This window comes from Sapajus apella, unplaced genomic scaffold, assembly GCF_009761245.1.
Source record: "Sapajus apella isolate SASKATOON/1434 unplaced genomic scaffold, GSC_monkey_1.0 scaffold11, whole genome shotgun sequence".
Lineage (NCBI taxonomy): Eukaryota > Metazoa > Chordata > Mammalia > Primates > Cebidae > Sapajus > Sapajus apella.
In genome coordinates, this window is record NW_022436951.1 from 25,267,831 (window position 1) to 25,285,244 (window position 17,414).

The window sequence follows — 17,414 nt, forward strand, 5'->3', positions numbered from 1 at the left end:
TAAGAGAGGGCCTGGAATTGCAGAGGGAGGGCCAAGAGTGAGTGCCGTTGATAACAGAGAAACAACAGATTAAATAAACTAATGGAGGGAGCTGTTGTGCTTACTGTTCTAATCTTTGAAACAACTGTGAATAAGCTTTATCATTTCAAGACAATAAGATAATAGAATAACTTTGCACAGCTTCCCTCCAGGCTAATTTTGATAAATGCAGATTAAAGTCACAAATCAAAAAACTAACAATGTTTCATTCTGGCAGCCCTTGGCAGGTTTGCTGAATATTAGGGCCCAGCTCTGGAGCTTGGCACAATTACCAAAGATGTCTCAGCTAGATGAGCAGGGAATGCCTTAGACAGAAGGAGGCAGAGCATTCTAGAAAGTTCAGGGAAGCATGTGCACTGTCTGGTTTTCACACACTGAACGCATAAAAGGAAAACACTTTGTTTATGCTTGCTTTAAATATCCTATTTTTAAATGACCCTTATTTTTATTACTGGTTGGTCAAAAGAAAATAATGTTGTATGGACGGTCTTATAATAACAGATTTGTGTAAGATGCTGCTCTTGAGCAGGATAGGGAATCTGGAATACAAAATTACCACCCTCCTGGAAGAGTAGAGAAAGATTTTTTTTTTGTCCTATGAAATATAACATCTGTAACTTCTATATATTTAAGTTCAAATCTTAGTAGAGTTTGTCCTCTTGCTTTTTTTCATAGCCTCAATCTTATACCTGTAAACCATTTTCAGATGATGCTTTTTTTTTTTTTTTTTTTGAGATGAAGTCTTGCTCTGTCGCCAGGCTGGAGTGCAGTGGTGTGTTCTCAGCTGACTGCAACCTCTGCCTCCCAGGTTCAAGCAATTTTCCTGCCTCAGCCTCCTGAGTAGCTAGAAGTATCAGTGTGCACCACCATGCCCAGCTAATTTTTATATTTTTAGTACAGACGGGGTTTCACCATATTGGCCAGGATGGTCTCGATCATTTGACCTTGCCTTGATCTCTCTGCGTGCCTCAATCTCTCTGCCTGTCTCAGCCTTGCAAAGTGCTGGAATTACGGGCGTGAGCCACCACGCCTAGCCCAGATGATGCTTTTCTTTAAAAAGGTCTTTTTCTCCAAAAAGCCCTGCTGTCTTTACCTATATAAGTTAGACTTTATCAGTAAACTCTAGAATCACTGATAATTTTTGCTCCCACATTGACCAGCTATGGAAGGAAATTGGTAAATTATGTTTGTTTGCTTGTTTTTTGAGACAGAGTCTCACTTTGTCACCCAAGCTGGAGTCCAGTGGCACAATCTCGGCTCAATGCAACCTCCATCTCCTGGGTTCAAGTGATTGTCCTGCCTCAGCCTCCCAAGTAGCTGGGATTACAGGCACGCACCACCACACTCGGCTAATTTTTGTTTTTAGTAGAGTCGGATTTCACCATGTTTGCCAGGCTGGTCTCAAACTCCTGACCTCAGGTGATCCGCCTGCCTCGGCCTCCCAAAGTGCTGGGATTATAGGCATAAGCCACCACTCCTGACCCAAAAACAGGTGAAGAAACTGGTAAACTCTAACACCATTTTATTTTATTTTATTTTTATTATTATTTTTTTTTTGAGACGGAGTTTCGCTCTTGTTACCCAGGCTGGAGTGCAATGGCGCGATCTCGGCTCACCGCAACCTCCGCCTCCTGGGTTCAGGCAATTCTCCTGCCTCAGCCTCCTGAGTAGCTGGGATTACACGCACGCGCCACCATGCCCAGCTAATTTTTTGTAGCTTTAGTAGAGACGGGGTTTCACCGTGTTGACCAGGATGGTCTTGATCTCTTGACCTCGTGATCCACCCGCCTCGGCCTCCCAAAGTGCTGGGATTACAGGCGTGAGCCACCGCGCCCGGCTCTAACACCATTTTAAAATAAATTTCCCTCTCTTGGGCATTTAGAGATAAGCCTGATCCATACCTAGGGACATGTTCTCACCCTTGGCTTTTGACTCATTCCTGGGTTGGAGTTTCATTTAATTACTTCCTTTTCTTTTCTTTTTTTTTTTTTTTTTTTTTTTTTTTTGATTCAGTCTTGCTCTGTTGCCCAGGCTGGAATGCAGTGGTGCAATCGTGGCTGACTGCAGCCTCTGCCCCCCTGAGTTCCAGTGATTCTCCTGCTTCAGCCTCCTGGGTAGCTGGGATTATAGGCATATGCCACCATGCCCAGCTAATTTTTGTATTTTTAGTAGAGACAGGGTTTTGCCATGTTGAACAGGCTGGTCTTGAACTCCTGATGTCAGGTGATCTGCCCACCCAGGCCTCCCAAAGTGCTGGGATTACAGGAGTGAGCCACCATGCCCAGCCCATTTCTTGCTTTCCTTTTGGCTCCTTACAAAGCTCTCTCAGCTACGTGAGCAGGAACTCTTTGGATATAAGGATTCTTGTGTGATCCAGCCCGGCTGATGTGACATCTGTGTGGTGCCCCCAGACATGAGCTAGCAGTGGCGTTCCTTGCTGAGGGTTCTCTGCGGTGCTGTAGCCGGGACAGAGTCTAAGCTTGGCTGGACCTTAACATCTGCTGTGCATGTTGTTGTCATCCAGTTTGACTGACTTCTCTTACATCCCTCTCTACCCAATCTTGGGGGGAACAGGTGGCCTGATGAACTCTTGGAAACGCCGCTGGTGTGTCCTCAAGGACGAAACCTTCTTGTGGTTCCGCTCCAAGCAGGAGGCCCTGAAGCAAGGCTGGCTCCACAAAAAAGGTGGGGGCTCCTCCACGCTATCCAGGAGAAACTGGAAGAAGCGCTGGTTTGTCCTCCGCCAGTCCAAGCTGATGTATTTTGAAAACGACAGCGAGGAGAAGCTCAAGGGCACTGTCCAAGTGCGAACGGCAAAGTAGGTTGCTAAGCCAGGCCGTGGCCCCGGCGAGTTGCTTGATGGTTTATGCTGGTGTGATGTCACAGAGCCACGCTGTGCAGGTTCCTTACAGCGGCAGGAGCCTGTAGTAGGTGTCCTGATGATTCAGTTCAGTGTGTGCAGGAAGAATGGTGTGAATCTGGAACAAGTGGCTGAGTCTTTTTATGGCTTAATGTACTTTCCATTCCTTACTCCCGCTGTAGCCAACGGATAAATTAGCTAAATCGAAAGCAGACAGACTGGAGGAGTTTTCTGAAATGAATGGCTTGCAATTATACCAGTGTGGGCTATGCTAGCCATCCCCATTCCCAGCAATGAGAGGAACAGAGCTGTCCTTGGAATCCAACACACCCCTTTTTCTGCCACCCGCTTACAGAACCAAAGCTTTGGACTATTGAGGGCCTATTATTTTTGTTAAAGACTAAGTAATGTTTCCTGAAAATTGTTGGGAGTTACAGGCAGCTGGTTTTCTCGGGTAACTAGATACTAAGCCTGAAAACTTGTTTGGGGGTAACCTGTAGCCATACTCCACTCAAAACTGAGGGACCTCAAATGTTTAGTAGAAGAAGCTTTGAGGAATCAAATTAATGCCTGAAGTCAGGAGCCTTAAGTAATCAGCCAGCACCAGTAACTTCAGAAAAGTATTCATTGTAAAGTGGAAAGTTAAATGAGGAGAGAACAGTCTTTTATGTATTTGATTTTAAGGGCAAAGCTCAGGTGTCTGCAGATGGCAGAATACTGGACATTTCCAGGCTGTCCCTTTGGAGTTCGTGAGGTGCAGGGGTGGGCTGGTGAAAATTCTGGGTCCGAATCCTGCCACAGCAAATGCTCACAGCAAGGCACGGCTCTGTTGCCTCCACCGTCTTCCCTCAGCCTCACATACCATGATGTTCCTCATCTGTCTGTCAGGCGATTGACTGATTGATTGACAGAGGATCTCATTCCCATTTCCAAGGCTGGAGTGCAGTGGCATGATCTTGGCTCACTGCAGCCTCAACTTCCTGGGCTCAGGTGATCCTCCCGTCTCAGCCTCCCTAGTAGTTGGGACTACAGGCGCCCACCATCACGCCAGGCTAATTTTTTATATTATTAATAGAGACAGGGTTTCACCATGTTGCCCAGGCTGGTCTCAAACTCATAGACTCAAAGCCATCCACCTACCTTGGTCTCCGGAAGTGCTGGGATTACGGCCATGATGTTTCTCTTTAATTATCCCGTAGAAGGGGCCACAAGCACCAGGAGGCTGTGAGAGAGGTAGGCATGGTGTTGAGTTTCAGCAGAGTACACTGATGGATGCTTCTTCTGCAACTTGCTTTGTATGCTGCTTCATAAAAGCTCTATTCTCAGGTGCTTCATCAAAATTACACTGAGTTATGGAAATGTTAGCTCTTACTCAGCCATTTCTGTCACCTCCTATAGAACAGGAACAGTGAATTATTATTATGGAAAACTTCAATCATGCAAGAGTGGGTAGAAGAATGTAACAAAACATGGGCTCATTCCAGAGCTTTCAGTGGCTGTCCACCGTGGCCAAGAGTGTTTCATCCATGGTTCTACCAGTCCACTTCCCAACAAACTACCTTCTTTTACAGCAAGTCCCTGTCATGTAATTTCTTCTGTAAATATTTAGTATGCATTTGAAGATTCTAATATATAATCACAGTACCAAAAAATAATATTAGCTCCTAATATTATCCAAACTCTAGTAATTGTTTAGATTTCTGCAATGGCCTTATTTATTTATTTATTTATTTATTTGAGACTGAGTCTCTCTCTCTTGCCCAGGCTGGAGTGCAGTGACACAATCTCGGCTCACTGCAACCTCTGCCTCCTGGGTTCAAGCGATACTCCCACCTCAGCCTCCCGAGTAGCTGGGATTTCAGGGCTGAGTCACCACGTTTGGCTAATTTTGTATTTTTAGTAGAGCTGGAGTTTCACCATGTTGGCCAGGCTGGTCTCGAACTCCTGACCTCAAGTGATCCGCCTGCCTTGGCCTCCCAAAGTGCTGGGATTACAGGTGTGAGCTACCTTGCCCGGCCCTCATCTTGGTTTTTTTAAAAAATATTTTATCTGAGTGATTCTAGCTATGAGGTCAGATAATACTTTTTTTTTTTCTAACCAATCAGAATGTTTCACAGTTTTGACCCTTGTTGTAAAATACATGTTTTGTGAACATTTTTATTTCTTTAGTTATCAGAGAAAGCTGGCTTTATGCCCCAAACCCTTCTTCATCAAACGTATTACCTGTTCTATCTCTGGTCTGATCCTAACATCTGCTGCTGTTTTACCGTGATTTTGTTAACCTGGTTCACCAATTTTATTCCTCTAATGCTGTTTAGGGAGGGTTGCAGGTGAGATCAAGATGGTATTGAGAACGAGACACACCTGCATCCTGAACCTCACCGCCCCCAGCACCCCTCATGGAAATAATGTGCACATTTCAGGCAGAAGTCAGACGCAACAGCCATGGCCTTAAGCTGGGGGCTGTGATGAATTAGGGAAAGGGCTGACACCGGGCCAGGCTGGCTTTTGTAGATTTGAGAAAGGAGCCAGAGGAAGTTGCAGGCAGGAGTGGGGGCTGCTGCCCCGGGCCTGTCTGGGGCCTGAGCGCAGGGGTGGGCATTGGGTGGGCCAGTGTGAGGGGGAGAGAGCCCCTTCCTAGAGAAGTCTGCTATCCCTGGCCGCAGCCTCTTCCCTGGGCAGCAGAGAGGAGCCTGGCTCCCCCGAGAGGGAATGTTCATCATTGCTAAAAGGAAAAAAACTTTAGGTCCCTCCAAGTCTTTTGATGATGAGCTCCAGAACTGCCACCCCACTGCAGCCACCAAAATCCTCAGATGCCTGAGTCCCTGCTATAAAATGATATCATGTAACCTATGCATATTCTCCCATATACTTCAGATCTTCTCTAGATGACTTCTAATACCCAATATGATGCAAATGCATTGTAAATAGTGGTTACCCTGTATTGTTTTTAAATTCATAGTATTATTTTTTTATTGGAGTTTTATTTTTGATCTGCTGCTAGTTGTATCCACAGATGCTGAACTCGCAGATACGGAGGGCCAACTATGTACCGTTTCTTCAGTAGCAGACAGTTCCAATGCTAGTCATTGGTTTCATGAAATTGCTTCCCTCGGTTATTCAGAATTTGGTATTCCTGATGTGCTGCTTTTGCTCCTTTGCAGAGAGATCATAGATAACACCACCAAGGAGAATGGGATCGACATCATTATGGCCGATAGGACTTTCCACCTGATTGCAGAGTCCCCAGAAGACGCCAGGTGAGTCTGCGCTGTCGACTTGGTGTTACCCACCTCCTGATACCCTCGTGCACAGGTGTGAGCATCACAAAGAGCTCTGTTTACCATACTGGCCTTGAAAAATTTTAATTAATTTTCTATTAGGATGGTTGAGGAACCAAGAGTCATAAGAGATTCATGTACTTGTCCCTTGAGGAATCTTTCCCTGGGCAGATGTGTTCACTTACAGCACAGGGTTCAGGATTTCTAGGCTCCAATGCCACTAGACGGACCCATTGTCATCTGATTCAGGCTGTCACTGTCACTGGTAGCATGTGTAAATTACACAGCTGCGTGAAGCTGAAGGCCGGCCCTGTGGAAGCTTCTGAGCTTTGAAAGTGAATCATTTGTGTTTGCATGAGGACCAAAAGGGCAGGGAGCAGTAACTGATGGGTGTCTAACTAAGTGATAGTGCTATGGCATTGGGAGGGTTTTAAAGACGCTAATATTGAAGAATTCAGTGGAAGAGATACTCACTTACACAGAACTTACTATTAGGTTGGTGCAAAAGTAATCCCCATTCTATTTGAGGTTAATATTCTAAATGTTTCATTATTACCTACATATTTCAGGCAGTATTCTAAATGTTTCACAAATAATTAACTCTTTTGATTCACTCTTTTGATTTTTCTTTTTTTTTTTTTTTTTTTTTTTCTGAGGCAGTCTCCCTCTGTCACCAGGCTGGAGTGCAGTGGCGCAGTCTCAGCTCACTGCAACCTCCGTCTCCTGGGTTCAAGTGATTGTTCTGCCTCAGCCTCCCAAGTACCTGGGACTAAGGTGTGCGCCACCATGCCCAGCTAATTTTTGCATTTTTAGTAGAGACAGGGTTTTACCATGTTGGCCCTAATGGTCTTGATTTCTTGACCTTGTGATCTGCCCACCTCGGCCTCTCAAAGTGCTGGGATTACAGGCGTGAGCCACCTCCTAGCCAGCTTTTATTTTTTTTTTTTTTTTTTTTTTTGGAGACAGAGTCTCACTTTGTCACCCAGGCTGGAGTGCAGTGGCGTGATCTCAGCTCGCTGCAACCTCTACCTCCTGAGTTCAAGCAATTCTCCTGCCTCAGCCTCCTAAGTAGCTGGGTATACAGGCATGTACCACCATGCCCAACTAATTTTTGTATTTTTAGTAGAGATGGGGTTTCACCATGTTGGCCAGGCTGGTCTTGAACTCCTGACCTCATGATCAGGACCTCCTACCTCGGCCTCCCAAAGTGCTGGGATTACAGGTGTGAGCATCGCGCCCAGAGCTTGATTATTTTGAATCCTGCAAGGTAGATGTTAATGATTGCCATCATCCATATTTTGCAGATGAGGAGACTGGGGTACAGAGAAAGGACAGTATCATTTGCAATGCAGTGCAGCCTCAATTCTGCTGAATGGAGACATTAAACTTCTTAAGAACATTTCTTCCTAAGAGCTTTAACTTTTGACTGACATTAGAGGAGGGTGGAGTCCTTCATTGGCTGGGGCAAGTTGTCTTTAACTTCTTGGACTTCAGGTTTCCATGTTGGAGTGCTGAGGAGACATAGCACAAAATTAAGGAGACTTAGCATTTGCTTTTCAGGGTGATGCATCACATGGTCCCCTAGCGGATCTGACACAGTGGAGCGTCTGTCCTGTCTGTTCCTGCAGCTTTGTGGTCTGCAGGGTTGTGTTGGGGGTGTCTGTCATCTGCTACGAGCAATGCTAGAGAACGCCTTTTCATTTATGAGGGTAACATCCAACAGCCTAATTCTTCAGTCCTCAGCCTCAAGATCGTTAGGACCTTCTAGTGTTCTCAGGACCTCTTGCTACCCCTTGCCCTTTGAATGTTTCTAAGATGATACAACACCATGGTAGCATCATTAAAGGGAAAGACACCAGAAAATAATTCTTCCCATGGGAACAAACTAAAACCCTGCTTAGACCCATAAATTCTAAAAAAACTGGAAAAACAAGTAGACCTGGAATTACAGCGATCATTCCGTCTGCGACTCCTAGAGACCACGTGTGGTTGTTTGTGGCGCAGGGAATGCCTGCAGCTTTTCAGCTGAATTACAGGCCCGGCGTTTGGCAGCTGCCGTGTCTGTTTTATGCCATGATGAACCTGCTAAATTTAACCTTTGGAATATTTTAGCCAAGGACTTTTTCTCCTGACCAGTGGAACACTTTGTTTTTTTTTTTTTTTTTTAATTCCTTTTCAGATTCCAAGTTATACTTGATTCAAGAGAAGAAATTTATAAGTTTAAGAGTATAATCTAGACAGAATTGAAAGTGCAACAAATTGTATGCCTTTGTGTATGTAATTACTACAACTTGAATGTATGTCTTTTTCAGTGTTTAATTTGGGATATTTTTGAGCTTAGCAAAGCAGTGACGTCTTGCTGTTTGGTTAACCAGAATGGATAGGGCAGAGTTATATTCAAGTATTGCCTTTGTTGTCTACAAGATGTATATGCATATCTGTTGTATGTGTTGAATATTCTCAAGCTTATAGTCACATTTTTCTCCTTTAGGAAGCACGGGAGGTAGATTAAGTGCTTTGCTGTAAATAATTTGCGCGGCCTACCTTTACATACGGGTGTCATTTTTTCACTTAACTATCCCGTTACATACCGAGTACTCTCCCCTCTGCCTTAAATAGTAGGAGCATTTATATATTTTGTGTCTCATGAGCCCCCGGCAGGAGAAGGATGCCCTGGTGTGTCTCTCATCTTTGGTAGCTCTCACATTTTGTTGAGAGTTGGTCAGTAAATGCTGGATGGAAGCATGGCTGTTCATGGTCATTTTCCTGATGCTTCTGGTTATATCATGACTTTGTTCTGCTTGGTTTTCCTTGAGTTGACATGTTTTGTTTCATTTTGTATTTGTTTTTTTGTTTTGTTTTGTTTTTGAGACAGAGTCTCGCTCTGTCGCCCAGGCTAGAGTACAGTGGCACGATCTCGGTTCACTGCAGCCTCTGCCTCCCCGGTTCAGGCAGTTCTCCTGCCTCAGCCTCTCTGAGTAGCTGGGACTACAGGCACGTGCCACCACACCCAGCTAATTTTTTTTTTTTTTTTTTGTATTTTTAGTAGAGACGGGGTTTCACCATGTTAGCCAGGATAGTCTCGATCTAACCTCGTGATCTGCCCACCTCAGCCTCCCAGAGTGCTGGGATTACAGGAGTGAGACACCATGCCTGGCCTGTATTTGTTTTTTTGTAAGACAGAGTCTTGGTCTGTCGCCCAGGCTGGAGTGCAGTGGGATGACCGTGGCTCACTGCAGCCTTGGCCTTCTGGGCTTAAGTGATCCTCCTGCTTCAGCCTCACATGTAGCTGGGATTATAAGCATGCACCACCACACCCAGCTAATTTTTAATTTTTTTTTGTAGAGACTGGGCCTTAGTAAATTTCCCAGGCTGGTCTCAAATTCCTGGGCTCAAGCCATCCTCCCACCTTGGCCTCCCAAAGTGCTGGAATCACAGGCATGAGCCCCAATGCCCAGCCACCTTTTATTTTCTGATTGTGCTGAGGCTGGATGTCAGGTACTCATTTGAAATGAAGATGGAAGAGTTATCTCGTCTAAATAGTTTTCTGCTTTAAGCAGTTATTTTTTATTTCCAGCTCTCCTGTGGTTTTATTGACTTGAGTAGAAATGCTGTTAGGTGGTTGAAATCCCCATCCTGAGAATACGTAGAAAAACTAGACATCTCGTGGCCATTCCAAGATGACACTCTCCCATTACGGGTTGAGTATCCCTTATCCAAAATGTTTGGGGCGGAAAGATTGCAGATTTTGGAGTTTGGAATATTTGCATTAGACTTAACAGTTAAGCATCCTCAATCTGAAAATTCAAGATGTTCCAGTGAGCATTTCCTTTGGGCATCATGGTGGTGTTCAAAAAGTTTTGAGTTTTTAGGCATTTCAGATTTCAGATTTTTTTGGATTATGGTTGCTCAGTCTATATTGATCTTCTCACCTTGAAATTTATTTTTTAAAACAGAAAAATCACCTGACTGTTCCCTAGTTTATAAATAATATCTTAAATAAGGATCCTTGATATAGGTATTTGGTAGAACTCAGGATTTTATTATTTGCTGTTAATTTCTCAAGGAACTCATTCATCATCATCAAATGTCTATAAAGGTCTATGGGACCTGGAGGAAACGGACGTCCATTGACCTAAAGTTAGAACATAACCTAGCACTTAAAGGCATTCACAGGTACTTCATCTGCTTCTTCTAACTTTATTCTTTGGTATTGAAACCCTCATTTACCCGAGAAGTAATCAAAAGCAGAGGTGCTCAGAGATGTCATTTTCACAGAGCACGTGGAGTAGGATGCCATTGCTTTGCCAATACGAGGTTGGCCTCTCCTTGACTGTTGCTGTCTCTTCCCCACAGCCAGTGGTTCAGCGTGCTGAGTCAGGTCCACGCGTCCACAGACCAGGAGATCCAGGAGATGCATGACGAGCAGGCAAACCCACAGAATGCTGTGGTATGGAAGCACTGCCTGGGGTGGGGTGGGGTATCCAGGGGTGGGATGGGGTGAAGTGTCCAGGGGCAGGAACAGGGAGGGCATCAGGATGGCAAAGAAGGGAATTATTGGGAATTTCCAGATAGTAGTCTTTTTCTAAAAGTAAATATATAATAATTAAGGAGAAAAACAGGACCATTTGAGTTTAAAATCGGTACAATAATAAATACAATAAATAGTACAATATCATAGTAATACAATAATAAATACAGTAAATTAAGTTGGGCACTGTGGCTCATGCCTATAATCCCAGCACTTTGGGAAACTGAGGTGAGAGGATCACTTGAGGCCAGGAGTTCAAGACCAGCCTGAGAAACATAGCAAGACAGTGCCTATAAGAAAAAAAATTAGCCGGGCGCGGTGGCTCAAGCCTAATCCCAGCACTTTAGGAGGCAGAGGTGGGTGGATCACGAGGTCAAGAGATCGAGACCATCCTGGTCAACATGGTGAAACCCCGTCTCTACTAAAAATACAAAAAATTAGCTGGGCATGGTGGCGCGTGCCTGTAATCCCAGCTACTCAGGAGGCTGAGGCAGGAGAATTGCCTGAACCCAGGAGGCGGAGGTTGTGGTGAGCCGAGATCGTGCCATTGCACTCCAGCCTGGGTAACATGAGTGAAACTCCGTCTCAAAAAAAAAAAAGAAAAAAAATTAAAAATTAGCCGGACATGGTGTCACGTGCCTGTAGTCCCAGCTACTTGGCAGGCTGAGCCAGGAGGATCGCTTGGGCCTGGGAATTTAAGGCTACAGTGATCTATGATTGCGCCACTATACTCCAGCAGCCTGACCCTGTCTCTTAAAAAAAAAACAACTAATAAATTATAGGTTATACAGTAATACATTCCAATTCTCCCATTTCAGACCTTTAAAAGAACAAAATAAATAATCCTACTTTTAATGAAGGCACAGAAGCCACATTACACTTACTCTTCAAAGGACTTGGTGAAGTCTAAATTGTATTCTTGTTTTTTTGAGATGGAGTCTTGCTCTGTCACCCAGGCTGGAGTGCAGTGACGTGATCTGCAGCTCCTGAATTCAAGCAATTCTGCCTCAGCCTCTCGAGTAGCTGGGACTACAGGCTCATGCCGCCATGCTTGACTAATTTTTTGTGTTTTAGTAGAAACAGAGTTTCACCCTCTTGCCCAGGCTGGTCTTAAACTCCTGAGCTCAGTCAATCTACCTGCCTTGGCCTCCCAAAGTGCTGGGATTACAGGTGTGAGCCACCACGCCTGGCCAAAATCTAAATTGTATTCTTTGTCTTTCCTCTATCTCAGACGTATACACAAAGCTACAAAACCCTACTTTGGAAGTAAAGTTTTATTTCCTCATCAGAAAAACTTGAAATAAAGTTTCTTAGGAGAAGAAGTGTAAAATTTAATCAAAGGACAAAATATAATCAGGAAATCTATACTCTTAAAAGGTCATAAACACTGTTCACCGAACGTATTTTAAGAACAAGAAGGAGCAGGCGCCGTGGCTCAGGCCTGAAATCCCAATACTTTGGGAAGCCACGGCGGGTGGATCACTTGAGGCCAGGAGTTTGAGACCAGCCTCGCCAACATAGTCAGACCCCATCTCTACTAAAAATACAAAATTAGCTAGGTGTGGTGGCCCGCACCTGTAGTCCCAGCTACTTGGGAGGCCAAGGCACGAGAATCACTTGAACCTGGGAGGCAGACATTGCAGTGAGCCAAGATCACTCCACTGCACTCAGTCTGGGTGACAGAGTGAGACTCTTCAAAACCAACAAATTAAACTAAAATAGAGATACTTGTAGCAAATTTAGTAAAATATTAATTTTTAAAAAAGAAATTATTGAAAGGGCAAGAGGAAATGGTTAACTATAATTTTTTAAATAAATGAGCTATATGCCCTGTGTAGAGGCTATTTGTGCTCACACAACAGAGGAGTTATCTCATAGATAACTATTATTTTGAAGTGAAAAAGAAAAGAACCTTTTCTGACTGGGAGTTGTAGGCTAGAGGTGTTACTATAGTGTGCACCATACGTTAGTGGTTCTCTCATTTTCTTTATTTTTTTTGTTCCTTTCCAGGGCACCTTGGATGTGGGGCTCATTGATTCTGTGTGCGCCTCTGACAGCCCTGACAGGTAAGCTCAGATGCGGCTCTTCACAAAAACAGCTCATCACCTGTGTGTGTCCACAGGTGTCTGTGCTGCTCCGTCACTTCCCTCTTCACGGGGCTGTGAAATCACACAAGATTGTGTGTTCCCACCTTGTCAACCCCAGCAATCCAAAGTCTTCCTTCATGCTACCCAGTTTTACATCATCCGGAAGTTTCCTTCTCTGGGTATCTTTGAAGTTTTGGGGAAAACCTTGGGATCCTAATTTAGACAACTTTTAAAAAGCATGAGGAATATTTTTAATATTCCTGGATATTAAAAATATTAGGGATATTGGATACAGGGACAAACTTGGGATTTATACAGGAAGAAAATGCCTGTTTAGGAAAATGACATTCTAGTAAAGGGGAAGGGAGCCGTTCTTGCTGAGCTTAACGATGAACTTCAGAAGGATTTTGATGATAATGTATACGTAGGGTATTAATAAACCACAAGCATTTATTTTCCTTGATATTTCTTCTTTCTTGGCACCCTTTTTGGTTTTGATTTTTGAAGGCGAATCGTCATTGGAGACGGTCTTAGGCGTCCTTGTGCCCAGTGAACTTTATCTGTGTGGTCTCTGTGTTTCTGTATTATCTTGTAAGTTCTACTTCTGGCCGGCAGCAGAATTTAAGAAAAGTTTCTCTAGTACGGACCAGAGAAAGAATCCAAATTCACTTCTGTCCTCAGTAAGACAGCCGGAAAGTGCATATGAGTGTGTTAAAGTTGACAACAAAATATAGTGCCTGCTTGGCAGAATTAGAGTGGTGGGGTCTCTGTCACCCTCCCACTGACAGGGCCCTTCTGAACCAGGGGTCCTTTGTTTTCGGTAGTCAGCCTGCACCTCCTTACACCTGGCTCAGCAATCTTTTACTCGTGTGTGTCATATCAGTAATCAAAGCCGCCTTCTTCTTTCTTCCTCCCCCTCCCCCTACCCCTCCTCCTCCTCCTCCTTTCTTTCTTTCTTTATTTCTTTCTTTCTTTCTCTTTCTTCTTTCTTCTTCTTCCTTCTTCTTCTTTCTTCTTCTTCCTCCTCCTTCCTTCTTCTTCTTCGTCCTCCTTCTTCCTTCCTCCTCCTCCTCCTCCTTCCTCTTTCTTCTTCCTTCTTCTTCTTTCTTCTCTTTCTCCTTTACCTTCTCCACACCTTCGCTTTCCCAAGCCCTTCACTCTTCCAGGCCGGACATGTGATGATCCATGCTTAGAACTTTGCATCCTCATTAACTTTTCTCTCTTCCTCAACTGCCCACTCTTTGTTTCCAACTTTAGAAAAAATTTTTTTTTAATTTTTAAGGGGGACCTCAAGTTAAGCCTGTTGGCATAGCTTTCCCGGTGTCCTGCAGTCCAGTTCCTCTTCTTTTTGTTTTTTTTGAGACGGAGTTTCACTCTTGTGCCCAGGCTACAGTGCCCAGGCTATGGCGCAATCTTGGCTCACCACAACCTCTGCCTCTCGGGCGCAAGCAATTCTTCTGCCTCAGCCTCCTGAGTAGCTAGGATTACAGCGATACACCACCACGCCTGGCTAATTTTGTATTTTAAGTAGAGATGGGGATTCTCCATGTTGGTCAGGGTGATCTCAAACTCCTGACCTCAGGTGATCTGCCCACCTTGGCCTCCCAAAGTGCTGGGATTACAGGTGTGAGCCACAGCGTCCAGCCATTATTTTTCTTTTTCTCGAATTTTGTGTCACCTAACTACAGTGAACACTTGAAGACTTGCAAGAAAGAGTTCACATTCACTAGCTTAAGCTGTTAGATAGAGGAGTTAGTATTAATATTAGCAAGGGCCTATGAGAGAGGTTCAGGGCATTTACAGACAAAAAGAGGTGAGGGAGAAAGTAAATTTCCATTATCACGTTATCCATGACTGGGAAGTGCACCCTTGGTCAGATGACTTTGAAAACACGGACCCAGGAGGCTTTTTGTACAAAGCATAATCAAGTATTTAAGATGCTCCACCTGCAGCTATTTACTGATCCTGTTTTATTGCTGGTGTCTGACATTTCATTACCAACCCACAGAAATATTACCCATGGCAGGAAGAAATTGACTTTGGAGAGGCATCAAAAAAAAATTTTCCCTCACAGTCACCTTATTTAGCCTTCCCGGAACTGAGTTTCATCTGGAAAGTTTTGCATCAAGAGATGTTTTCCCTTCCAGGACCTTCAGAATGAATGTGTTGCTCCAAGTTTAAAGGTTAATGATGCGTAAAAGAAATTCTGCAGAAATGAGCAAGGTTTGCCTTCATAAAAACACAAATAATCCAGCTGTGTATATCCCGTGACCCAACGCCGGGAAGAAGGCATTGAGTCCTGGCTCACACAGAGGTGATGCTGACGGTAGAGCTAAGAGGCTTTGTTTCCTTCTCACCTTGTCTGTCAGGCCCAACTCATTTGTGATCATCACGGCCAACCGGGTGCTGCACTGCAACGCCGACACACCGGAGGAGATGCACCATTGGATTACCTTGCTGCAGCGGTCCAAAGGCGACACCAGAGTGGAGGGCCAGGAATTCATCGTGAGAGGTGACTGCCTCCCCCGCTTGCTCGTCTGTTTCACACTCCCGTTTTCATTTGCATATAGACATCTGCAGCATTTCCATTTTGAGCTGCCTTTCCCAGTCCTTTGGACTGTTGGAGATTTGTTAAAATGAGTTTTAACTTGTGGTATTATAAAAGCGCTTCCAGAGGATCATGTTTTGATTTTTGTTGCTAGTTATTTTGTGTGTGTGTGTGTGTGTGTGTGTGTGTGTGTGTGTGTGTGTTTCATGTAGTTGTTATATTCACATCAGGTTGGGGTGATCATGGTCTTTTTCTGCCAAATAGGTAGAAACCCCACCCATCTGGTAGCATTATGCAGATGATTGTGTGATCTTTGGGGTTTCCCCTCATAGATTTTAATTTACACTTGAATGTTTTTTTCCAGGATGGTTGCACAAAGAGGTGAAGAACAGTCCAAAGATGTCTTCACTGAAACTGAAGAAACGGTGGTTTGTACTCACCCACAATTCCCTGGATTACTACAAGAGCTCAGAGAAGAATGCACTGAAACTGGGGACCCTGGTCCTCAACAGCCTCTGCTCCGTCGTCCCCCCGGATGAGAAGATATTCAAAGAGACAGGTAACCAGGCTGGCTGCCTGTGACTGGCTGGGCCCGAACCCTGAGGATCAAATCTTAAAGTCTGGGCTTGCTCCAGGCAAAGGAATAAGATTCCTTCCAAGTGTGTACTTTATTTCCCCTCAAAGACGTGGTCTTCTTGGTTTATCTTCTAAGCCTGTTTGGGGTTATGACCACTTAGTGTTTAAGCCATACTAGAGGTCTTGATTCCTGGACTCTCGCGAGGACAAGAACATGTCAACAGATGCAGGGCATTGTGCAGGAAGCTTTGTTTTTATATGCTCTGTTTTCATCCTTTTATTTTTGATTTATTCTTATTTTTGAGACAAGGTCTCACACTGTTGCCCAGGCTGGAGCGCAGTGGCGCGATCATGGCTCACTACAGCCTTGACTTCCAGGGTTCAAGCGATCCTCCCAACTCAGCCTCCTGAGGAGTTGCTGGGTCTACAGGCACGTACCATCACACCGGGCTAATTTTTATACTTTTTGATGGAGATGGAGTTTTGCCATGTGGGCCAGGCTGCTTTCCGTCATTGTATGATGAGCATCCTGTGCACCCTGTAAAAGATAAATCCTGTCCGTGAACTCAGCCTAGTAGCATAGCACATGTAGCTTAGAGGGTTTCTTTTCATTTTTTTGTATTACAAAAGTGTTTCCAGAAGATGGCTTGTTTTGATTTTTGTTGCTGGTTGCGATTTTGTGCTTCTGTTTAACGGAGTCGTTCCATTCACATCATGTTTGGGTGGTGGTTCAGACAGCCTGCCTCTGAACTCACACTCTGCCAGGCACAAGTGCCGTCTTCCGAAGGGAGAGGCTAAGGAAGGGAAAGGAAGAAAGAGGAAGTAAGAAGGGAAGTCAGAAATCGGAGGGAGTTTTCACTCCTGTTTCAAGGCCCAGAAAGAGATGCTAACTTACCCTTTTCCCTTCCAGAGCCAGTTACCATGTATCTTTATATATTTAATGATGGGTTTATTGTTCTAATTTTCGTCTCCCCCTGTCAGCTATAAATGCCACTGTGCAAGAGACACTGTCTTTTTCTTCATCCCTGGATACCTAGCGTGGGGCAGGACACCTGTAGGAATTCAGCCAGAGTTTATTGAATAATTAAAGGGACTAAGGTCAGAGAGGACACAGGCATCGCCTCAGTCCCTGAGGTTGGCATTGACATGCGTGTGCTTTGTCCCCTGCCCTTGCAGGCTACTGGAACGTCACTGTGTACGGGCGCAAGCACTGTTACCGGCTGTACACCAAGCTGCTCAACGAGGCCACCCGGTGGTCCAGTGCCATTCAAAATGTGACCGACACCAAGGCCCCGATCGACACCCCCACCCAGCAGCTGATTCAGGACATCAAGGTAAGACAAGACAAGCCCATCAAGGTGGGTGATGACAGCTCAGACTCTACCCTTAGAGCACCAAGACCTCAGCATTAGCGAAGCTCAGCGTTTACTCTGGAATCAAAATTAGTGCTTGGTTGGCCAGCACGGCGGCTCATGCTTGTAATTCCAGCACT

General features: G+C 44.7%; 1 protein-coding gene across 2 annotated transcripts in view; it reads left to right on the forward strand.

Moving 5' to 3' along the window:
* MYO10 (myosin X) overlaps positions 1-17,414 on the forward strand; it is a 273,707-nt gene that overhangs the window by 241,836 nt on the left and 14,457 nt on the right. For both annotated transcript variants that reach the window (XM_032279066.1, XM_032279065.1), the window contains exons 27-33: positions 2,614-2,857; positions 6,064-6,159; positions 10,537-10,630; positions 12,722-12,777; positions 15,168-15,310; positions 15,711-15,905; positions 17,099-17,256. In XM_032279066.1, the coding sequence (XP_032134957.1) occupies positions 2,614-2,857; positions 6,064-6,159; positions 10,537-10,630; positions 12,722-12,777; positions 15,168-15,310; positions 15,711-15,905; positions 17,099-17,256 (986 nt within the window). The remainder of the gene's footprint in view (positions 1-2,613; positions 2,858-6,063; positions 6,160-10,536; positions 10,631-12,721; positions 12,778-15,167; positions 15,311-15,710; positions 15,906-17,098; positions 17,257-17,414) is intronic.